Genomic DNA, 24729 nt, shown 5'->3' on the forward strand with positions numbered 1-24729 from the left:
TTCCTTCCTTCCTTCCTTCCTTCCTTCTTTCCTTCCTTCCTTCCTTCCCTCCTTCCTTCCTTCCCTTCTTCTCATTGTCTTCCTTATTTCCTCTCATTTCCTTCCTTCCTTCCTTCCTTCCTTCCTTCCTTCCTTCCTTCCTTCCTTCTTTCTATTCTTCTCATTGTCTTCCTTATTTCTTCTCATTTCCTTCCTTCCTTCCTTCCTTCCTTCCTTCCTTCCTTCCTTCCTTCCTTCCTTCCTTCCTTCCTTCCTTCCTCCCTCCTTCCTCCCTCCCCTCCCCTCCCTCCTCCCTCCCTCCCTCTTTGGTACTAGCACTGATGATGTTACCTAGGTAGGGTAATGAAATGTCTGCAAGCAAGCTCAAGAGAGCACCAAGGCCTCCTCATTTTGGGCTGAATTCTGGTCGTAGGTCGAGGATTCCCATAGAGAATATCTCAATTTGCTGAGGTACCTGCCTGCTTCGGCCTCTCCCACCACTAGAGGCAGCAGTGCGTCCTTCTGGGAAGCAGGTGCCTAGCCAGGTGGCTGCTCCCGGCTGCTCCATCAGCGCCTCCAGAGGGATTCTCCAGTCAGGTATTCCCAACTGGGAACTTCGTAGAGCCATTTCTATGTCTGAGAATGAGTCATGAATAAATTAACCAAGGTGTGCTCAAAGCGTCTCTCTCTTTCAGCGCCAACGATGATCCCAAACCCCGTCTGGGTTGTCCCGCCCTCCCTGTCACCCCAAATCCAACCTCTTCATGGACATTCTTGAGGGAGACACGCCACAGCGCCAGAAAAACAGGAAACCCACCTAACCAGTTGCGGAGGAAGAGATTTTCCACAGCCCTCCCTGCCATCAGCGTGACAAATTGGAAGGAACATTTTGACAAAGAGAGGTGCTAATAGCCCTGGCAGATGGTTGTGGCTGCTGGGCACAAACTCTGATGTTTTTAACACCCAGAACCAGGCGGTGGCCATCATCTCAACACCTATGTGTCCAAGGGCCAAACTCCAGCCCAGGAGAAGTCAAGAAATTTCTCTGCAAACAGGCATTCTTCCCTACCTGTTCACTTCCCCTGCTCTGCCCCTCCCCTGGATCCAGTCAGAGGAGGTGAATTCCACCCCAGAAGTGAACCAGGTGCACCTTTTTCAGAAGGCAGAAGGCACCTTTTTTGCACCTTTTCCGGAAGACAGAAGGCAGGACCATGGACAGTTGCATAAATGTAAGCAGGAACTCCAAATGTGGGAATTGAATCAAGTGGGAGGAGAGGGGTTAGATCGTGCATTAGTTAAACCATGGAACTCCCTGCCACAAGAGATACTGGGCATCTCCCCTTAGGGGAGAAGATCGAGGAGGTTAGCAAAGAACAAGGCTGCTTCTGGTTGGGTAGCCATCAACACCAGTGACACCACGAAGAAGAGCCTGCCTTGGTCACAGGGTTGTCACAGGGACACCTGTAATAATTATAATTATTACCTCCAGGTGTTACGGGTGCTCCCTTGCTCGAAGTCCTCAAGAAAAAGAGTGCACAGGCATTTGTCTGGGATGCTTTGGGGCCGGGGGCTGGACTAGAAGACCTCTAAAGTCCCGCCCAGCCCTAGGATTCCATGCAAACAAGACCTTATCCGAACAGACTTGGGAGTTTTGGTCCTGTCCAATTCACTTCTCATCACCTGGTCGCTAAACGCAGCAGCGGTGAGATGGGCAGAATAAACCCTTAATAAATGAAACATCCTCTTGAAATTAGCGCTCACTGCAAATGGTAAACCAGATTTCAAGGGGTTCAAAGCAGAGTGTACTTATAAACCCCTCCCCATTTCATAGCCAATAATTCTCTTTGTCTTGGCCTTCCTGCTCAGGGACGCAGCACCCCTCCTCCCCCCCCCCTCATCCCATCCAAGCAATTTGGCTAACCTAATAAATCTTCACCCCAACCAGGTATAGGCAGGTAAATGGCCTCTTCATTGCCCCCAACTAGCTGGCCAAACACTGAAAAGAGTGAAAAAACAGTCATATCTCACCGTTTTTCAGCGCCCTTGTAGCTTCCAATGGGCACTGAATGAAAAGGTGTAAGTTTGAGGACTAGCGACGTTTTTCTGCACCGACCAACCACCTCCCCCAACTTAAGATTGGTGGTGCCTCTAGAGCTGTCAGGTGTAGGCAGGCCAACTTTGACGGAAGTTTCTTCTGGGCCAGTGAAGATCAGGAGATAGCAAGCAACAGAAGACTCCAAGACAAGGGTCATCAGCACAGGGTCATCAGCACATGGAGTCCCTCATGCACACTTTCCTTCACCCACCACGCCACATGAAGTGGGACACTGCACTGCAGAACTCACAAGGGGTGAAGTCTTGATGCTTTGCAGCTCCCTGTGGATTATCCATTTATCGACCTATCAGCTTTGTCTTCCTGCATTTTCTTTAAAGCCGATTTTCTCTAAGACCCGTAATAGAGTAAAAAGACCCCCTTTCTCGAATCGTAATAATTCTTTCCTCTGCTGTTAAGTCTTCCTTTAAAAACTAACCAATTTATTGTGGCAGATTCACGAGTGAACGTGGGTTTTTATCCTAAGCGGACAGAGTGGGAGCAAAAATATTTTTAGCTTCCTGGCGAAGCACTCTGCAATAGGTGAAAAAAGAAAAAAAAGACATTGCCAGAAAACTTAGAAAGATGGTGCACGATCCACTTAAAAATATTGTTTGGGTTTTCCTACGCGCCTTTTCTTAATTTCATTTTGTTTTTTGTTTTTTTGCCATGTTTTGTTCTCGTCAACTGCGGGAAGCCAGCCAAGCAAAAACTCTTGAAAGAGTAGGGCAATTCTGCACAGTGATTTAGAAGTCACCTCTTTAAAGAATGAAAAACAATAGTGATGAAAGAGAAAAGGAAATCATGTATTTGTATGTACAGTACTCTGGGAATTAAGCATTCCTGGCTGAGCTATTACTTCTCGCCAACCAAACACAGAACCTGATGGCCGTCTGACTAACTCTCTCAAAACACACCGGAATAACTAAATTATAGCATTTCTCATACCTGCCCTTTTTAGTTTAAGGAGGACCTCCCTGATGACCCAACGTTGCCTGGTCCTCAGCCTTGATGGAGACTTAGGCTGGATTTCACTCATCGTTCCTCCTCCTCTTCCTCCTCGTTCTTCCCCCAGAACAGTCTATAAAAGCTGGAGAAGTCAAGAAGAAGAAGAAGCTACCCATTAGGATGTCAGACAAGGAGAACAAGGACTGACTTCTATCTCCTGAGCTAACCATGCTGGTTTAACCACAAAATAAACCTTGGCTTCTTCCTATCTGGAGCTCTGGTTTGATGGACACCACGATGAACAAGCAGAGGGTAATTCACGTGTCCACCAAGCAGCCGAGCTACGCGGTTTGTGTCCTGGGGACCGAGATTTCCTTAGACATCAAGAGGTAAGTCCCGTGATTCTTCAAGAAAGTTGGTGTTGCGTGCAAAAGACCTTGTGGGGCCTGGTCTTCCAATCTCAGCTTGAGTGATGCCTTTGCAAGTCCCCCCTTCTCCTTCCACCTCCACACCTCTTGCGGATGACCATCCAAGTTCACTCAGAAGGACAGAGATAATATATGGGGGAGAAAACTGCAGGACAGATTGTATGAATGCTATTTAAAGTTGTTTTTTTTTAAAAAAAAAATTAGTGTCGAATAAATGGTCTTCCCAACGTAGTTTAGAACGATGCATTGCCAGAAATGATCGAATGCAAACTTTTTCAAGGATCAGTCAGGAAAGAAAGAAATCATTGTCTCTTTGTTAGCCTCCCGACTTTCCCCAGGAACTACTAAGAATGAAAAATAAATGTGTTATAGTTTTTTTTCCTTTTTAAAAGCTATCTAAAAAAAGAGAGTAGAAAGAAAACAAAGGCTATCTTAGCTTTAGTTCTGCAGAATTTGATTATCACTTGTTTTTCAGTCTCCTGAGCTTGCAGAAGGCAAATTGGCTTCTATCTCAAGTTTTCTTCGAGCTCAGCCTAATTCCCCGAGAGCCGGTGAATGTTATCTACATTGTTTTCTTGATAAAGAGGACCAAAATGCCTTTTTCTTCCCTCACTTTCATAAAGGCAAAGAAGAAATGGATAACACTGCATCCTACGAAACACAACTTTTTCTAGGATCTTAATTTTGAATCCCAATGACAACATTTGGGCTTCAGGTCAAATCGTGTTACGATAAGAGAGAGAGAGAGAGAGAGAGAGAGAGAGAGAGAGAGAGAGGGAGGAGGGAGAGAGGAGAGAGAGAGAGAGGAGAGAGAGAGAGAGGAGAGAGAGAGGGAGAGAGAGAGAGAGAGAGGAGAGAGAGGGAGAGAGAGAGAGGAGGGAGGGGGGGAGAGATCATTGAAAACGTAAATTAGGCGTGCAAAAACCTGAAATGCAGATGTGAGTGGTGCACACCCCTGGGAGCAAGGTGCTATTTCTGTCCCGTCACACCTAGATCTGGGTTTGTTTGTGTTTTTTTTTGCAGAAAAAAATGTGCAGAGAAAACCAAATTGTGCAAAAAAAAAAAAAAAAAAGTTGATAGGAACTATATTTTACAACTCCAAGGAATTTCACAAACACACTGTTTGAGAAAATGTTCCTAAAAAAAAAATGAAAGATTTCTGGACGTTTTCTTTCTGTTGCTTTCAGTTTGCAATTTTCAGTAGGACAAGAAACCCTGGTGTGCCAACATGTACAATTTTAGGCATAAAAATCCTTTTGAATGCAACACACATTTCTGAGTTCACCGAAAACTTAATCTGCTCCAAGTGAGGATTGTCTGAAAAATTGGCTTTTCTTGCTGATGACATTTTCCACTGTTTATTTCAGCATAGCGGTGCATTTTATGTCTTGATGTTAGAAAGATAAAATGCCACCATGGCTCAAGTGAGGAGGCATTGTTTAAAATGTGGGTGTAATGACATTTTTGGAGGCCCCACTGCATTTCCTTCTAAAAGTACGCAATTGTTGTCCAACCACATAGGTAAGACAGAAAAAAACATGTCCATGCATTATTTTGAAAAAGGATTTAAAAAAAAACAATACTGAGTAATCCTGGGTCACCTTCGTGAGTAATTTGGAATGTTTGCAGGCTGCAGAGAGGAAAAATCACAGGATTCAGCAGTAAAAAAAATCCTGGAATGTAAAATGATTTCAGCAAAAAGGGTGGTTTGATGTCACAATTTCTGTACTCAATCAACCCTTTCTGGCTTGCAGAAAATCCTGTCAAAATAAATCCGTCATTCAAACTGTCCACATTTAAGACTACCCAAGATTCTGGGTTACTTTCTTGGCTGCATCAATTTCTTGCCATTTTTCTCCTTGGTGTATACGGAGTGCGTTGAGAGTAGGTTAAAAGTTTGCAGAGGGTTGTTTTTTTTTAATTTTGCATGGCAGGATCGACTTTTAAGGAGCCGATGAGGGAGGAGGGAAAAATCGGAGCCTCTTTTCATATAATTCACTTATATGGATTAAAGCAGCATTCGTATAAATTCTCGCAACAAAGCTGTTGGTCCGTCGGCTGTACTGCAACAGCTTGTAAATCCTACGGAAGGCAGCTACAAGAGGAAACACTGATAGAAGGACTTGCGGGAAGATTTATAGCCTTGGATTCTCCCCTTTTGAGAGCAACTGAGTGTACTGCCAGAGTAATATATCATCACTTAACAAGTCGCTTCAAGACATTGAAGAGAGAGAACAAAAGAAAGAGAAGGAAGCCAACACCACATATAAATCCGGTTTCATAAAACTTATCCTTTCGCATCCTATACAGCATTTCCCTCTCTCCTTTTCTTCCCTGTGTAATTTTTTTTCCTTTTCTTCCCTATGGCAATAGCACTTAAGACTTATATACTGCTTCACAGTGCTTTTAAATCCCTCTCTAAGCGGTTTACAGAGTCAGCCTCTTGCCCCCAACAATCTGGGTCCTCATTTTACCCACCTCAGAAGGATGGAAGGTTGACTTTGAGTTGACCTTGAGCCGGTCAGGATTGAACTGCTGGCGGTTAGCAGAATGAACCTGCAATGCTGCATTCTAACAACTGTGCCTCCATGGCTCTTAATAGGAATAGCCCTTAGACTTATATACTGCTTGACAGTGATTCCCAGCCCTCTCTACGTGGTTTTAAAGAGTCAGCCTCTTTGCCCCCAACAATCTGGGTCCTCATTTGACCCCCCTCAGGAGGATGGGAGGCTGAGTCGACCTGGTAAGAATCGAACTGCCAAACTGTGGCAGCCAGTAGTCAGTAGAAGTAGCCTGCGACCACAAAGCCCCCCAAATTTCTGTTGTTAAGTGAGGCATTCGTTAAGTGACTTTGGCTCCATTTTACGACCTTTTTGGCTCCAGTGGTTAAGTGAAGCCCCGCCGTTGATAAGTAAGTTAGTAATATGGTCGTTAAGTGAATCTGGCTTCCCCATTGGTTTTGCTTGTCACAAAAGGGGATCACATGACCTCAGGACATTGCGATCGTCATAAATATGAGCCAGTTGCCAATATCTGAATTTTGATCACGTGACGCGTGGCGATGTTACAGAGATCGTAACTGTGAAGAAGGGCCATGTGTCACATTTTTCAGTGTCATTGTAACTTTCTGTGGACGTGGCTTGGTGGGCGTGGCAGGGGTAGGATATACTGCAAAATCCCCCTTCCCTCCCCATAACCTGCTTTCCAGTTCCGTTCTCTTGTGCAGGGCAACCAAAGGAGACCCAGCCGATCAGCTGGGACTCAATGGGAGGCAGGGAATAGATGGGAGTGGGGCCAGTCAGAGGTGGGGTTGGCCGGTTCTCTGAACTACTCAAAATTTCCACTACCGGTTCTCCAGAACTGGTCAGAACCTGCTGAATACCCACCTCTGGCTCTAAACCCAACCGTGGAGTAGTCACAGCCTTCGGGCTTAAATTCATCAAAATCCTTCTGGATTTTGCAAGTCTTCTTCCTGGCCACAAATCCAGAAACCGAAGACCAAACACAAAAGTTGGCCATTGATACCTGCAGTCTAGATAAAGCCTTGCCTCTAGATCAGCCATACCTTTCTTGAAGAAACGAGTAATTCCACACAGATCTGTGTTGTTTGACTTGACCCTAGTTCCAGGCCCAGGGGGGCCACCTCTTTCGAAGCCCGTGGCACAGGAGGGCTCCAAGTCTACGTGACCTACGACCCCAGGCACCTCCCCAAGCCTGAAGGTTCGAAGAGGTGGTCTCTTGATGCAGACACCGAGGTCATCGTGTCTCTGAAGGCTTTTAGCAGTGCGGTCAACGATAACAAGGTGAGGGGGCCATCTTGATGCTCCACCGAGATGGTCGGGAATAGCATCCCATGGGTCTTTGGGCCAGGTTGGTGGAGAGAGTCTTCAGAAGAGAGGATCTGAAATCCCAGAGGGACCGTGGGCAAGGTCCTACTCCTAAGTAAGCCCTTCTTGAGGTGTAAAGCTGGAGTTAGGTGCTCCTTTGAGTTCACCTCTACGTCCAGCCATCTGTGGGATTTCCTGTTGCCATCACAGAATAAGGACTCACACAGGTCACGTCCAGTGGTGGGATTCAAATAATTTAACAACCGGTTCTCTCTGCTGTAATGATTTCTTCCAACAACCAGTTCAACAAACTGCTCAGAAAGTTTAACAACCGGTTGTGCTGAACTGGTGCAAACTGGCTGAATCCCACCACTGGTCATGTCTCAACAGGAGGGAAACTGACATATTAACCTGTCTGACAGCTCAGCAGTGACTTTGGCTGTGTTTGTTCTCTTTGTAGGTCAGAGTGTCCTATTACGATCAAACAGGTCGCATACCGATTGCCGAAGCTTGGGTGTACATCACCTGTGTAGGTAAGTATCGGCTTGGCCAGCAATCTGTATTTTCTCCTGGGCTCTTAAGGCACAAGGGGGAGGAGATGGCGCACCTCTCAAAATTTCTCCACCCTGCAGGGAAATTGTGGATTCCGGCTTTGTTTTGGATTAGCCTTGCAAGGTTTCTCAGCCATTCTGTGTAAAGGGTAGGTAGGAAGCCATGGCGAACCAGGGTGGGAATTATAGTTCTGGTCACACTAGGTAACATGGAAGATAAACCTGTTTTCAAGCTCTTTTAGAACAGCAGGATGCTTGTTTTTGAAGTCCTGGACTTGAGAAGTGAAACCCAAAGGCAAAAGAAAGATAATGTTTTAATTCTGTCACTCTCTTAGCCCTCTCCCTGGACGCTGATACCAGCCGAACTGGAACCGTCCAGAATTACGCTACCAACAAGGTAAGGTTGGATTTCGACGCAAGGATCTATTTCTGGACAAGACTCCGTTGGTCATGTAGACTGAAGGACTTTTGTCCAGAGCTATGTTCTTTCATCTTGGAGAAGGGAGGTCAACAGAGATGTTCTGAAACATGGACAACCTCTTTGCGTTAAAGCTGGAAGAGATGTTGGAAGACAATTGGATGCACTCAAGTCCTCCTTGACGTAGTGAAATCCTTCACTTCTTTCTTCTTCTCCCCCCGACAGACCAAATGGACCTGGGGACCAGATGGACAAGGTGCGGTATTGTTGGTGAACTGTGACCGAGATGGTCCAAGCCATGGAAACATGGACTACACCTATCCATATGTGCGATCCCATGCAGGTGGGTATTCAGGCATCCATATAACAATGGAAGGATTGAATCCCAGGACATCTGAAGCCTTCTTCATGGTGGGACTCCGTGCTTTGAGTCAACTTCCCCTGAAGGCCACTCTTGATGTCAACACTCTTTGTATTTTGGGGCCAGCTGAAGATTTTACTTTTTGGATTCAAGACTTTCTGGCTAAACATCCCCCCCACCTGCCAAATGCTCTTTTATGATTGTATTTTGTTATTGCTATTTGACATTTTAAAAGGATCATCCTTGTGTCCTTGTCTTGTTTAATCTGACAATATTTATGGAGTGTCATTCACCGGAGGCCCTTCGAAGGACAGAGAATAATAAATGTTTGAAGAAGCAGCCACATCTGGGCAGGGCAGGTGGTTGGTAAGAGGTGAGCCAACCCCAAGAGAAAAGAAGGACCAACGGCTGTCACTCTCCTCCTGGCTCTGTTGCCTGAGGGTGACAGAAGAGGTTCTGTCAAGGAAGCTTGGATGAGTTCAGGGTGGAATCAATTCAATCTTCTAACGAGGAGACGACCCAAAGTGGGAAACGCACCGCTTAATGTAGGATCAAAGCTGTGCAGAAGTGAGAAATACATAGTGAAATCAGCAAGGTAGAAATAAATGGATCTATTTTTGCACCTTTCTTGGGATAAAAAGGAGGGTCTTGGATGACCCAATAAGGTTCTTGGGTAGCTCATAATACTAAGCCTCCGCAAGAAAGATTAGTTTATTTTCCATCCTAAGACTTCCTCCAGAAGGAATCCAACAGTTGAGTTCTTCACAACTCAATCCTGCACTTAGTGAGGGCCCAAAATGACGTGGCTGATGGCCTACTGTCTCCGTACCAAACCCTTCTCCCTCTTCTCTTCTCCAGATCTTCAAGACTTGTCCCTTGTGATTCTCAATATCAACAGCCCTGCCGGGATCTTCGACAACCACAAACTGATCCTTCACATCTCCATGTTTGATGCTGCGAAAGTGAGAGTTTTCCATGCGGCTGGTAAGTAGCTAGGTCCTTCCTCCCTGGCTTGGTGGAGTCTTCTAGCGTGTGTGTGTTAATATATCATCGAGTTGCCTTTCCCATGGGTCAGCCCAACAAGGTGGACCAGATGAAGAGATCAAAGCCAACTAGGTCAGAACTGCTCTTGATCGCTCTTGATCTTTAGTTGAAGTGACAGAACCTTGCAAGTCGGTTTGGCTTTCTCCTACCCTGTTTTGATCTAGGGCGGGATCTGTCTTGAGAGATTCTCTCCGATTAGTTTCTTGGAACAGGATCACACCATTCTTATGGGACCTTGCCTTGGTAGCGGCTTGTTCCCCCTGTCCTTCTGAGCCATTCTCTTGGTCTTCTACGCAATGGAAGAGCTTGAAACCGGAAATTGTGTGGAGGCTTTGTAGCATCTGGTTGGAGAAGCCTAACTCTATATAAGAGGACAATTGGATTAAATGTCCACGCAGCTTTGTAGGGTCTTTCTCAGTCTTTCCTTTCTAGAAATCAACCAGGCCAAAACGGGCTTTGCTTTCAGGCTCAAAGTTTACCCAGATGCTACCATCTGCATTTGCAGTAGATCCAGAAAACATCTCCAATCTGAGAGTTTTCCTCCATTGCAAATTGAATGAGAGGCGTTGGTTCCAGGGCATGTGATTATTTATTCCTGTTGACTTCCTTTCCATTGGATGGAAATCTCTCCGGGTATGTTCCCTCAACAGAAAACACTTCCGTCTCCAACTACGAGAACATTTTGGGGTCAGACAAGCTGTCCTACACAGTACAACCTACAGATGGACGAGGAGAACATACGTTTTACGTGGAAGGCCTCGCCTTCCCAGACAGAGACTTCAACGGCTTCGTGTCCTTGAACGCCACGCTGCTGGAGCAGACTAGCTCGGTAAAATATTCTTTATTGTAATCCATGATTCATATATAGCCTGTTATTTTTGGTCTCCATTCTCTGTGTTTTGGGTGTAAGATAGGTTTTCCCTAGCCTTCATCCCTCTGCTGCTTCCCTGTCTTCATTGTAAAATACAGCATCCTGTATTTGTCACAATATCAGTTTGACAGCTGTCACTCTGGGGGAGTTAATAAACCTGGAAAAGAACAATAAGTCAAAACAGAAATAGTTCCTTTGAAGCCACAGGCAATGCAGGGGAGATCCAGAGCTGTTTTGTGAGGCAATCATAAAACCCAGATGTCTTGGATATAACCCTTGATATGTCCAGTTCAAAAAGGCTGAGACACAGGTTGGTGAGGTATTTCCAGCCTGTTTTTCATGCCAATGTTAGATGATTCGTTAAGGTTTGGTTTTGGAGCGCTCAATCGCAGATATATGGCTTGGATAGACTAGGCCCTATCCAACAAGATGAATTTTAATGAGGAGAAAAGAAAGATTTTACACTTAGGCAGGAAAAAAACCAAAGGTACAAGTACAGATTAGGTGAAACCTGGCTCAAAAACAGTCACTGTGAGAGAGACTTTGGAGTGGACAAATCCTTTCCCAGTGGATAATCACTTAAACATGAGCCAGCAGTGTGCCAAAAAAGCTAATATAATCCTTGGTTGTATAAACAGAGGCATAGAATCATGTGAAGTATTAGCACTGCTTTATAAAGCCTTAGTAAGGACACACCTGGAATACTGCATCCAGGTATAGTCACCACATTACAAAAAGGTACTGAGATCTTGGAAAACACGCAAAGAAGAAGAACTAAGATGATTAAAGGCCTGCAGACGACAACATATAAAGAACGGTTGCAGGAATTGGGTATGGCCAGCTTACAGAATAGAAGGACTGGGGGTGACATGATAGCAGTATTACAGTATTTGAGGGGCTGCCACAAAGAGGAGAATGTCAACTTATTTTCCAAAGCACCAGAAGGCAGGACAAGAATCAATGGATGGAAACTAATCAAGGAGAGAAACAAACTGGAATTAAGGAGAAACTTCCTAATTAACCGGTGGAATAACTCCAGAAGTTGTGGGCGCTCCATCACTGGAGGTGTTTGAGAAGAGACAACCATCTGTCTCAAATGGTATTGGGTCTCCTGTTTCAGCAGGGGGTTGGACTAGAAGACCTCCAGGGTCCCCTCCAACTCTGTTCTGATTGACTCTGACTTGTTGATTGATTGCTTTATATAAAAGCAACTATGGGATAACTGGATGAAAACCCAGCATTTTTTGTCCTGCAGACCACTTTTTGGAAGGAAACCCGAGTTAGAGTTGGAAGGTGCTGGCCCTAACGTCATCCATTTTCTTCCCTCCTCTCTTTCCAGACCTCACCAGCCACTCCAGTTTTCACGGATACCGTGGTTTTCCAGGTAGCCCCTTGGCTCATGACCCCCAACACCCAGAGACCCCTGGAGATCTTCGTCTGCAGGTAATGGCAAAACACCAGCAGATTTCCCCCTTCCCCTTCCTTGGGGTAACAACACTCATTCACCAAAATAATCCTAAATTTAGATTTTTGGAAACGCATCTCCAACGAGAGGAGGGCAGGGCAGAAATTTAACTGGGGGAGTTATGAAGAAGGCCTCCTAAATTAAGGGAGCGTTCCTTGGTCATCTAAATTTCTCCGTTGTAGTTCCTGTCGCCATCTTCTTTTTCGTTTAGCATTGATAAGGGTATCAACTCCAACGAAAAATTCCTGGAGGCCATCAAACTTCTTGCAAAGAAAGCCAACTGCAAATTAACCATTTGCCCAGAAGTTGAAAACAGGGGAGACCGCTGGATTCAGGTATACCCATTGGGGACCCAAACTGAATTCCTCCTTGACCAAATCTCTTCTGCGATTAACCAGTGAAAATCAATTAATTAATCAAACGATCAGTAGAACCTCCAGAAGTTGTGGGTTCTCTATCACTGGAGGTTTTTTTTAAAGAACAGACTGGATAGACATTTGTTCCCGTGGTATAGGATCTTGTGCTTGGTCAGGGAGTTGGACTAGATGATCTCCAAGGTCCAACTCCATTCCCACTCTGGTTATTCTGTCCTTCTTTCCCCAATAGGATGAGATGGAATTTGGTTACGTAGAGGCTCCTCATCAATCCTTCCCTGTCGTCTTCGATTCTCCCAGGAATCGGGGTCTGAAGGAATTCCCTTTCAAGAAGATACTGGTAAGCCAACTTCTCCCATCCTTTCTTGGCCAAGAAAGACCGGATTCTCCTCTCCTTAGAAGGACAGAAAAGAAACAGGACCGTCTTTCCTTTCTCTGAGGAACCTCGACAGAATAAGGACGGACTTTCAGCCAGAAGGAATCTGAGCTGCACTAAGTAATCCTCTTTCACAAAAAACGAGGAAAAGTCCTCCGCGAAAAAAATGCAAACAACATTTTTGCGCCATAAATAACAGGATTCGGCTTCCAAGGGATAGATGATTCTTCAGGGAGTCTGTTATTATTTTTTAAAATCATCTTTTCGGGGCTTTTACAATGCTCTATCCTCTGTCTTTGTTGTCATCAAGGGCCCTGATTTTGGGTATGTCACTCGGGAGCCCAAGAACGGGAGAGTGTCCAGTCTGGACTCTTTTGGTAACCTGGATGTCAGCCCACCTGTCTCGGTCAAGGGAAGAGATTATTCCTTGGGACGGATCCTCATCGGCAGCAGTTTTCCTGGGTAAGGAAGTCTTGATGCCCCTGTTTTCCATCACTCTTTAATACTTCAATCAACCAGAATAGAGTGGGAAGGGACCTTGGAGGTCTTCTAGTCCAACCCTCTGCTCCAGCAGGAGACCCTATACAATGTCGCTATCCAGTCTTTTCTTAAAAACCTCCAGTGAGGAAGTGCTCACAACTTCTGGTGGCAAGCTGTTCCACTGGTTAATTGTCCTCACCGTTAGTTTCAGGTTGCTTCTCTCCTTGATGAGTTTGCATTGCTTCTTGTCTTGCCTTCTGGTGCTTTGGAAAAATAAGTTGACCCCCTCTTTTTTTTTGTGGCAGCCCCTCAAATACTAGAATACTGTTATCCTGTCCCTCCTAGTCCTTCTTTTCTCTAGACTGGCCAAACCCAAATCCTGCAAATGTTCTTCATATGTTTTGATCTCTTAATCATCTTAGTTGCTCTTCTTTGTACTTTTTCCAAAGTCTCAACATCTTTTTTTGTAATGCGGTAAGCAAAAATGGATGCAGTATTCCAGGGTGGCCTTACTAAGGATTGATAAAGTGGTAGTAATACTTCACGTGATTTTGATTCCTTGCCCGTTGATACAACCAAGGAGTTTATACCACTTGCAGGAGCCAACACCACCACTGGTCCCCCAAAAACCTGCATCCAGGTAGTCAGACCCTATGGTCCTGGAGAAGATTCTTGAGAGACTCTTAGGTTGCAAGGAGATCTGATCAGTTAATCCTAAAGGAAATCAACCCAGACTGTCCTTTGGAAGGTCAGATACTGACGCTGAAGCTCAAATAGTTTGCTCACCAAATTAGAAGAAGGATTCCTTGGAGAAGATGTTGGGAAAGATGGAAGGCAAAAGGAGATGAGCATAGCAGAGAATGAGATGGTTAGATAGATTCATCGACACAACGAACGTGAATTTGGGCAAACTCGGGGAGGGGGGGGCAGGCAGTCCTGCCATGCTGTGGTTCATGGGGTGGTGAAGAGTCGGGACGCGATTTAGCAGTTGACCAACAGAAAGCTAAATCATAAATGGTCATGGGTCGTTTTCTTCTCTGGCTCTCCAGCCTGCATGTCCTTGGGCGGCCAAGTCTGTAGATGCCTTGGTTGCAAAGAAACGGAGATTTATTTCCCTGAATGCCATCCGCCAACCAACCACGCTCAGCAAAAGTAAATGAGAAACACTAGGAAGGCAAGTTAATCACCCGTCTGCTCCTTGCAGTCACCCAACTGGTTCAAGCACCAAAGTCACCTGTGATTAAAACTAGTCCTGCCGATGGAGGAAATAGCAAGAGAGAGAGAGCAAATCTGGCTTCCCGTGGCTGAGAACAGCTGCAGAGGAAAATGAGGTGCTCCTTCCAAAGATGCTTTTCTTTGTTTCTCTTCTTTGAAGACATTTCGCTTCTCATCCAAGAAGCTTCTTCAGCTCTGACAGGATAGTGGGGAAGGGAAGGATTGATATTCCTTGCAGACAGCTGGTCATTGGCATCCTTTTAGAGGGTCGTTCAGGCCACTTGGAGGTTTATCTGTGTCCTCAGAGTCACCCGAGTGGTGCTTCTGGTTCCTGTAGTCTGCAATTTTTTCCTCTCTGGAAATCCCTTCCTTCTCCCACACCGTTCAAAGGGGGTTCATCCCAAATTGTATAGCTAAAAGTCTGCAGAGTTCCCAACCTTTGGGACAACCATGACTTGGATGACGGAGAATCTCTACAGATGATCTGCTCCTCCCTCCAAGCTTCCCAACCTTGGCAACGTTAAGACTTCGACTCCCAGAATTCCCCAGCCACCAAGGGGCTTTGGTACTTTGTACTCGAACCAGTTTTGATGACTGCAATGAGCGGAGGGGGTCACTAACCCGCCTTCCTGCTTCTTCTCTTTTCCTTGTAACCAAGGCCTTTGGTGAAGGCTGGAGAGCCAGGGAAAAGACCCATGGCCATTTATGGTCTAGCATTTTGTTGTTCGGTTGCCAAGTTGTGTCTGACTCTCCATGGACCACGGCATGCCAGCCACCCCAATGTCCTCCACAGTCTCCTGGAATTTGCCCAAAATCACGTTCCTTGCGTCCAGCGGCGGATTAAGGCTCCCTGGTGCCCTAAGCACTGACAAATCTTGGTGCCCCCTTCCTTTGTACATACTATACAAACGAAACCTACATCAAAGTGTTTGTGGTGTCCCCTTTGGGCCTGGTGCGCTAAACACGTGCTTAGTCTGCTTAATGGTTGAGTCAATGGTTGAGTCAATGACTCTGTCTAACCATCTCATCCTCTGCCGTCCTCTTCTCCTTTTGCAGTCCATCGTTCCAAACATTAGAGTCTTCTCTTTTCTCATTTGGTGGCCAAGGTCAGGAAGCCCTCACCAAAATCTTCTATTTACCCCACCAATAATGTAGAGCGAGAGGCAACCTAAACCTGGACTTTTTCTGTAAGCTTTACCTCAAAAGAGACATCCCCAAGAGGTCCCTTCTCAACATGTAAGAAATCTGTATTGTTCTAGAGCTTCTGCATTTCCCACCTTCTCTCTTTATCCAACGCTTTTAGATCCGGCAACAGGAAAATGACAAAAGTTGTCCGAGATTTTCTTTACGCTCAGAAAGTTCAAGCTCCTGTAGAGCTTTATTCAGACTGGCTGACAGTGGGTCACGTGGATGAATTCTTGAGCTTCGTTCCGGCTCCAGGAAATAAGGTATGGATCGATGGGGGAATTCGGCAGAGGGTTGGACTAGAAGGCTCGTCCTGCCCTCTGGTGCTTTGGAAAATAATTGGACCCCCTTCTCTTTGTGGCAGCCCCTCAAATATTGGAATCCTGCTATCATGTCTCCCCTAGTCCTTCTTTTCTCTAGATTAGCCATACCCAAATCCTCCAACCTTCAATCTTCATATGGTTTAGTCTCCGGGTCTTTGATCATCTTAGTTGCTCTTCTCTGAACTTTTTCCAAAGTCTAAACACCTGTTTTGTAGCATAGTGATCAACATTGGTTGCAGTATTCCAGGTGTGGCCTGTCTCACTTAGCGACAGGACTCTTGGTCTCCATTCTGGTTGTAAGATTAGAACTATCTCTATTGGCATTCTAATTAACTAACTGGCATGTTGTAATGACGAGGCAGTCAAGTTGTTTGTTCATGATCAACTGAATCATGATGAACTTTACTGGAGTCTAGTCTTGCATTTATACACATTTTTAGTAATCCTCCAACATTGGTTAACTCTGGTTACTGCTTAACTTTCGTTACTGTTTAGCATAATAGTAATTAACACAATTAATTATCTCTAGTTAAAGTCTAACATATATTTACTTCCTCTCTCTAATCCTCCATTAGATGAGTGACTTTGTTTGCCTGAGTTGTATTTGCTTGTAAACATTCTTTATCTGAGGTTTGCCATCCAAGATAGGAACATTCCTGCAATTACAACTCTACACTGGCATGTTAGTTCAACTGGCATTGCAGGAAGCAAACAACAGCAAACATCCCACATCCAGTTATACCATGGGAATAAAATTTAACTCAGATACTTACCCTCCTGGGTGGTGGGGTGTCTCCGCGCAGGGTTTCCGGCTGCTTCTGGCTAGTCCCCTTGCTTGCTTGAAGCTGTTTGAAGAAAAGCAAAAAGAAGGTTATGGGAATGCTGCCCTATTTGAAGGTGAGCTCCAACATTATTCTTCCTGGCTGATTCCATGGGAGACCACACTTCCTGACGTATAAATCTTTATTTTTTTCCAGGTCTAAGGAAGGTGGGTAAAATTACCCTCAATGAGATCCTGATGGACAGAAATTTGCGCCAAGACAGCAAATATGTTCAGGTAAAAAACAGTAACAAAAGCGTGGCATTTTCTACACTAGGTAGGAAATTCAAGTGCGTTTTTCTCCTTTGCAAAGATTTCTGAAATACACCACATTAAAAAAAAAGAAAAGGCAGAAATTCTCCATTGCATAATTAATTCCCAACCGTTAAGGAACCATTGACCAATTATTTAGAGATATAAAAATGAACCCAGAATCTTAAGATGCTCCTTTGTGTACGACTTTTCTAAGAAGCTGGTTTGCAACATTCAACTTCTAAGATTTTGTCTAGGTCACTTTTAGTAATTTCCTTCTTTCATTGGTGTCAGATCCTCTTTTTGGATCTAACGTCTGTCAAATAATTGTAATAAGGAGTTATCAGCTACTTGTTTTCAAATCCTAGGTTCTTACTTCCTAACAAGCTGGAAAAATTATTTTTGTTTGGTTTAAAAAAAAAAACTGCATCCGATGGAAAACGGGTATATTATCCTTTGAAATACCACATAGTTTATACTACCTCCTTGGAGTCCTCAGCTGAGCAAAGAACTATTGTTTTGTTTTAGAAAGATTAAAACCTCTCCTTAAATCAACAACCACAAGTATTTTTTAAGTTTACATGTCCCTTTCTATAATATGTCCCACCCTTCTTGTTGTATTCTTGTCGAACCACTTCATCAGGACAAGGGCAAACAATTAAGTTTCTGGAACCCTAATATTCTTTCAAAGGACAAATTATTAACCAGAACTACACCTTATCAAATATGTTTTAAATTTCAAACATGCTGGAATTACAGGAAGCAAAATCCCACACCTCTAAAAGTGACAAAGTTGGACAGCCTGGTGTGACAGTTAAATCCTATATGAAAAAAAAAAAGAAATTTAAAGCCTCTGTGGCAGTGATCCCCAACCTTTTTTATGCCGTGGCCCGGTACCGGCATCAGCTGGGCGCCGCGGCCCGGTACCGGCATCAGCTGGGCGCCGCCATCTTTTTGATGAAAAATGCTTCGGTGAGCTTTCTACCCGAAAAGCTCATCGGAAGCACTTTTTCATCAAAAAGATGGCGGCGCCAGCAACCAGCGGCCCGGTAGGACTTGTTCCGCGGACCGGTACCGGTCCGCGCCCGGTGGTTGGGGACCCCTGCTCTGTGGTGTACTGATGAAGGTCCAGATTCAAATCTACCCTCCCGGGGTGATTCTAGGCTCCTATTCTCTCTCAACCCAACCTATTTCATAGGAATTGAGACAAGCAGACCTTGACTTACAAGGGCTCACTTAGTGACTATTCAAAGGTACAACAGGTACAACAGCCCTGAAAAAAGTGACTTAGGCACATTTTTCACACTTACAACCAGTACAGCATCCACATGGTCAGAGGTGATCAAAATTTGGATGCTTGGCAACTGGTTCATATTTATGACACATCACGGGTCATTCGATCCCTTTTTTGTGATCTTCTAATCAGCGAAGTCAATGCGGAAAGCCCGTTTCACTTAACAACCTGTTACTAACGCAAGGCCTGCAGTGATTCACTTCACCATTGGGGAAGGAAAGTCGTAAAATGAGGCAAAATTCACTTAATAATCATCTCAATTAGATACTTTGGGCTCAATTGTGGACATAAGTCAAGGACTACCTGTAATAGATCATTACTTGGACGTTAAACTCGGGACATTGATGAGAAGAATGTCAAGCCAGAGGTATCAAATGCCTCAAGGACAAGTAGTATGAATTAAAGCGTTAACCCAGAGGTCTCCAAACTTGGCAACTTTGAAGACTTGCGGACTTCAACTCCCAGCATTCCACTGCTGGCTGAGGAATTCTGGGAGTGGAAGTCCGCAAGTCTTAAAAGTTGCCAGGTTTGGAGACCCCTGATTTAACCTGATGGGAGCCCACTTGCATCGTGCACCTTGTCGTTCTGTTCCTCTTTGCAGAGTTGCATTGACTGGAACCGGAGTATTTTAAAGCGGGAACTCGGACTGACCGAACGAGACATCATTGATATCCCCCAGCTCTTCACTCTTGAAGGATCCACTGCGACAGCCTTGTTCCCGGACATGGTGAGAGACCCTCCTTCTCATTGGTGTTCCCAAAGCAAGCATTCCTCCTGAGCATCCTACGGGACTCAGCCAGCACCCAGGCTGGGTTTCAATTCTAAAGTTCCCCGGATAGAACAACAGAGATTTATAATCTACCATGTCTATGGAGATTTTCAGTCATCCAGGCCAGTGATCCCCAACCTTTTTACGCCGCGGCCCGGTATCCCCAACCTTTTATGGCGGCCATTACCGACATCAGCTGGGCCCGCCATCTTGTTTTGATGAAAAAGTGCTTCCGTGAGCTCACCGGAAGCACTTTTTCATCAAAACAAGATGGCGGCGCTTCGTGAGCTTTTCCGGGTAGAAATGGCTTTCTACCCGAAAAGCTCACCGAAGCCAGCGCCGCCATCTTGTTTTGATGAAAAAGTGCTTCCAGTGACCTTTCTACCCGGAAAAGCTCACCGGAAGCACTTTTTCATCAAAACAAGATGGCGGCACCCAGCAAGCCAGCGGCCCGGTAGGACTTGTTCCACGGACCGGTGGTTGGGGACCCCTGATCCAGGCCATGGTTGTCCCAAAGATGCTTTTTCAAGAGGCAACTGGACCTTCCTGTTTTTCTTCAAAGATGTTTCACTTCTCATCCAAGAAGCTTCTTCAGCTCTGAAGAATGAGGATGAGAAGTGAAATGTCTTCAAAGAAAAATAGGAAAGCTCAGTTTCCTTCTGAAAAAACAACAACTTTGGAATAATCTACCACACTTTCCATCTGCCAAAGGGATAAACTGGAAAACTTCCTTAATGTTCTTATCCTAGTGTTGCATTTAATATCTTTATGTTGAAATGGGTAGTGGCCAAAAGGGAGTTTTTCTTTAAAAAAATTACTTGGGGTGGAAGTTTAGCAAGGAAGACAATGGCCAACCAGCACTGGTAACTCCAAGCCATGGCTTCTAATCACGAACAATGGCTAACTCCTGTTGACTCAAAAAAAGGGAAGCTTAGACTTTAAACCACTTAGCAGATAAAAAAAAAGACATCAGGATGGGAATAATTTTACTCAATTCTGGGCAACAAGGCGTCCTTTACAAAATTGAATGAAGGGATGCTTTGGGCGCTGATGTAACAGTCACAAGTGTGCTGCAGCTGCCCAAAAAGCCAACACAATCCTAGGCTGCATTAACACAGGGAGAGTATCAAGATCGTGTGAAGTGTTAACACCGTGTTATAATGCCTTGGTAAGGCCACGCTTGGAATACTGCATCCAGTTTTGGTTGCCACAGCATTAAAAAAAAGGTGTTGAGACTCTAGAAAAGTGCAGAGAAGAGCAACAACGATGATTAGGGGGCTGGAGGATGGTTGCAGGAATTGAGTACGTCTAGTTTAATGAAAAAAAGAACTACCAGTGTTCCAATATTTGAGGGGCTGCCACAAAGAAGAGGGGGTCAACCTATTTTCCAAAGCACCTGAAGGCAGGACAAGAAGCAACAAATGAGTTGAAATTAATCAAGGACAGAAGCAACTTAGAACTAAGAAGAAACTTGCTGACAGTGAGAACAATTTAACCAGTGGAACAACTTGCCCCAGAAGTTGCGAATGCTCCAACACTGGAAGTTTTAAAGAAGAGATTGTATAGGGTATAGGGTTTTCCTGCCTAAGCAGGGGGTTGGACTAGAAGACCTCCAAGGTCCCTTCCTACTCTGTTATTCTGCTTGGAAGGAAGAGATGGAAGAGAAATCAATTCAATTCTTTTGTCTTCTCTGCAGGTAAATATGCTTGTCTTAGGGAAACACCTGGGTATTCCCAAGCCATATGGACCCATCATCCATGGCCAGTGTTGCTTGGAAGTGAAAGTCCGCTCCCTCCTGGAGCCACTGGGCCTCTCCTGCACGTTCATTGACGATTTTTTCTCCTACCACGTTTTATCGGGAGAAATCCATTGCGGCACCAACGTCCTACGGGAATCTTTTTCCTTTCACTGGTGGAATATTCGTCTATGAAAAGAAACTGCCCTGTTATCTCAGATTTAATTTTCTCAACACCTTTGCCTTTGGGGTTGGAGAGAAGCAGCAGAATGGAAAATGGTAGGAAAGAGAAGGGGAATCTTTCTCAGAGATAATTTCTCAGCACCTTCTCAAAAACTGTTTTTAATTTTGAGTCTCTGAAAATACAAAGCACCACCCATGAAGGAAATGCAAGAAAGCGCATTCAATAAAATTGTCCGGCTTTCTGGAAAAAATACTGTTTCTGGAGAAACCAGCGAGAGAAGGATAAATTATCTGGAAAAGCCAAATATATTTACATTTTCGGTGAGAATTCCTCAAAAGTGATCACCAAGAACATCCGGATAAAACCACAAGGAGGAACTGCTGCCTGTCCTCTTTGTAAAGGAGCAAGAAATATTTATTCATTATATGAAGGTTGACTAAACTGCCTTCCCAAAGTTGTTGTTTTTTTTTTTTGAAAGAGGAAAGAGGCACTTGTAAATCTTGCAATCGTCTGTGGTTTCAAGTGGCTCACTTCTGGTTCTAAACAGATGCAAATCCAGCCCAAAGTCTGATTACTTGGCAGAATTTGCACGTGGGAAATGGGACGCTTCCCATCCATCACTAGGCATAGGTAGATTTAGAGGCTACGAGCAGAGCGAAGGACCAGCTGCAAAAAATCAGGTGAGAAAAAAAAAATCAGGCGAAAAAAAGGACAGGAATCCCTAAACATCTGTTTGAATTGAGATCGTTGAGATCGTTATCTCAGCCAGGAATGCAAAATGGACAAAAATAAAAAACATGAATTATTAAATTGTCTCTGACTCCGTTGTGCGAGCCAATCTCTTTGCAACCTGATGCATCTCAGTGACTTTCATCGGCACCAAACAAGAGGAAGTGTAGATGTGCCTGATGAACTCTGTTTTTCCTTTGAAATGCTTTTCCGGTGAGATCTCTTCAGCCACAGGCGCGCTCGGTTACATGACATGAAATCCTTCGTGACTAAATAAATCAGAAAAGTTTCTCAAGAAGGTACAATAAACAAACAATGTACAGTGGCAGAGTTCATACCGTACAAATAGTCCTTGACTTATCACCACGTTTTTAGCAACTGTTCTAAGTCACAACGGCACTGAAATAAATGACTTGTGACCTCGCAATTACGACCACTGCAACGTGGTTAAACTTAGCAACTGGCTTGTATTTACAATAGTTGGAGAGGTCGGGTTATTGCCGTTTGTGACCTTTCCAGGCGGCGTTCTAACAAGCAGTCCATTAGGCAAGCCAGATTCACTTAATGACTGCACAATTCGCTTAATGACTGCAGTTAAACAACCATGGCCCAAAGAGCTTATAAAATTGGGTGTGACTTATTTAAAACAACCTTATTAAGCAAAGGAAATTCTAGACCCAGATTGTACGTTGAGGACTACTTATACGTCAAGCCCAATCAACAGGTTGGCTTAGACAGTCATGGGAAAAATCCAAAAACTAATGACAAATTCCCATGAAAAGGAGAACCTGCAACCCTCTGTGGGAGATGCCTTGGATTTAATTCCTACAAATCTAGCCAGGGGGGCAGAATGCAAGGCCCCTGCCTCATGTTTTATGGGGAGAATGATGCTCAGCAAGGCCCTTTTGCTCCTAAGGTGTGACTCAAACCCAAAAGGACACACTCAATGAACAGGAAAGGAGATAGTTTAATTAACAAAACACATCTTAATCAGGAAAGCGTGACCCATTAATCCATGGGATGCCACCAACAAGGAACACGCTGCATGGGACAAAGCACGTAAAAAAAAGCAGGCATGACCGGTATAAAAATCATACTTGGCTTTGATAAAGAAGATCTGGAGAAGATTTTCTTCTCTCTTGTCAAATGTCAAAATTAGAGTGTTCCCACCAAAGAAAATAAGTATTTTTTTCCGAACAATAATTCTGTAAAATTAATGATCGTAAGATGTTGTGATGGTTGTGTCTCTTTAACAAGGGAGTGGACAACTCCATGCAGAATGGTCTATCAAGGTCTACTGGTCTTGAAGATTCAAGGTGGCCTCTTATCTCCACTGCAGATCTTGGTATCTCCTGGATGTGAAAAACCCAGGGCCATATGGGGAGAAACAGATGATGGATTATGGGGTTTGTGAGCAGGGCTATTTACTCCTAAGTCACTTTGAGACTAAACTGTACAGAAAACGTACAGATTCACAAACTTGTTGTTGTTTTTTAAAGCCATTACAGGTCAGTTATCACACTCACATGAAACGAGGCCAGCAGTACTAACACTCTCAGACAAAACTGACATTTAACAAAAAGAGAAAGACAGCTGAACCTGTGAAATGAAACAAAATCTTAAAAAGTCATGGTGCTTATGTAGTTATTTACCAAGCACATCTAAATTTTTATTAAAATAACCAAAATATCTTTACAATCCCCAAGGCATGTCACAACCTTTGAGCAACCCTAATGTTTGGAAATTGAAAGTGGAAAAATTTGAAATGTTCTATCAGTCCAACCTCAGCTGGGTTTGTTTCTCTGCTTGTCATTATTTTATGGAAAAATAAATAAATTTAAATCTAACCTCCAGAAAAGGACCGATTAGAGAAAGGCACCCCCGGAAGCCATGGACATTGTCTGTCTTTCCCAAAGATGACCTGAAAGGGAGATCAAAAACTTCAAAGTAAAGGCAGTTTCTTAAAATGGCCACCTCTGACTTGACGGGAAATAATTTTTGTTTTATCTCACAGAAGGTGCTAATTGGCTTATCAGAAGCAGGCAAATTTCATCATCACTCATTAAAGCTGTTGGAAAAGGACCCTGGGTGTACATTCAACACCTTTCAGCATTAGTGTAATTGTAAAAAACAACAACTGTGTGTGTGTGTGTATGCTTGTGTGTTTGTGTAACAGGTAGCCCTCGACTTCCGACCACAATTGACCCCAACATTTCGGCTGCCAAATGAGACGTTTGCTCTATTTTACGACTTTTCTTGCCACAGTCGTCAATGCCCAAAATCTATTCTCGACTTCTAGCATCTTCCAAAAGTGGTTGGCTTCTAAACTGAGCTGTGTTTAAGAAACCAAGTTCATTATCCTTCATCTCAAATACACACATAACATACCTCTTGGGGATTGAACAGGCATATCGAGATACAGGAGTCCTTATTTGCAGACCTCCGCAAATCTCTTTTTTTTTGCAAAGCAGGGAGACAGTTGTCTGACAGTCTGGATCTATGCTAAGTTAGCGTTTTACTTCTTTCCAACAAGAAAAGACAAGGATTAGACATTTTAATGTTTTGATTTTTTGGGGGGGCGTGTGTCTTATTGGCTTTTACTGTCTTTATTGTTTAAAATGTTTTAAAGATTTTAATTCTAATCTACGTTTCTGAATTGTGAACCTTCTGGTGTTGATTGCCAGGATGGGCGGCTATGGCATTAGCACTTAGACTTATATACTGCTTTACGATGCTTTTATAGCTCCCTCTAAGTGTTTTTTTACAGAATCAACCTCTTGCCCCCAACAATCTCGATCCTTATTTTACCGACCTTGGAAGGATGGAAGGCTGAGTCAACCTTGAGCCTGGTGGGATTCGAATTGCCAACATTCTGGCAGCTGGCAGTCAGCAGAAATAGCCTGCACTACTGCACTCTAACCACTGTGCCACGTCGGCTTTATAGAAATCAAATAAATAAATAAATAAACAAACAAACAAACAAACAAACAAACAAACAAACCTGTTTCA

General features: G+C 44.2%; 1 protein-coding gene and 1 long non-coding RNA gene across 3 annotated transcripts in view; one reads left to right on the forward strand and one right to left on the reverse strand.

The window, feature by feature from the left end:
* Nucleotides 1-400: 400 nt before the first annotated feature.
* LOC148129416 (uncharacterized) overlaps nt 401-24729 on the reverse strand; it is a 55575-nt gene continuing 31246 nt past the window's right edge. The window contains exons 2-4 of the long non-coding RNA XR_015745521.1: nt 3020-3161; nt 1463-1702; nt 401-615 (exon numbers count right to left, since the gene is read on the reverse strand). This is a non-coding gene — a long non-coding RNA (uncharacterized LOC148129416). The remainder of the gene's footprint in view (nt 616-1462; nt 1703-3019; nt 3162-24729) is intronic.
* Nucleotides 3180-21056, forward strand: LOC113427787 (protein-arginine deiminase type-1-like). 2 transcript variants are annotated; one of them, XM_087944789.1, is made up of 16 exons: nt 3181-3408; nt 7070-7250; nt 7735-7807; nt 8161-8222; nt 8469-8586; nt 9463-9588; nt 10299-10477; nt 11859-11962; nt 12196-12319; nt 12591-12698; nt 13045-13196; nt 15733-15877; nt 16741-16834; nt 16915-16994; nt 18905-19030; nt 20769-21056. In XM_087944789.1, exons 1-16 carry the CDS (start codon nt 3305-3307, stop codon nt 21000-21002), a joined length of 2010 nt encoding a protein of 669 aa, XP_087800915.1. In that variant the 5' UTR covers nt 3181-3304; the 3' UTR covers nt 21003-21056. The 2 variants fall into 2 exon arrangements, with proteins under 2 accessions (XP_087800916.1, XP_087800915.1); XM_087944790.1 differs by lacking the exons at nt 13045-13196; nt 15733-15877 and having other exon boundaries at nt 3180-3408.

This window comes from Notechis scutatus, chromosome 16 (assembly GCF_049901735.1).
Source record: "Notechis scutatus isolate UNSWTSFEM ecotype Mainland chromosome 16, rNotScu1.2, whole genome shotgun sequence".
NCBI classification, from domain to species: Eukaryota; Metazoa; Chordata; class Lepidosauria; order Squamata; family Elapidae; genus Notechis; species Notechis scutatus.

Bases quoted from the DNA above. Each gene is read 5' to 3' on its own strand.
- LOC113427787 (XM_087944789.1), top strand. From the start codon at position 3,305: ATGGACACCACGATGAACAAGCAGAGGGTAATTCACGTGTCCACCAAG. The intron at 9,589-10,298 runs GTAAGTAGCTAG...TTCCCTCAACAG, and splicing joins GAGAGTTTTCCATGCGGCTG to AAAACACTTCCGTCTCCAAC. The intron at 15,878-16,740 runs GTATGGATCGAT...GTCTCCGCGCAG, and splicing joins TTCCGGCTCCAGGAAATAAG to GGTTTCCGGCTGCTTCTGGC.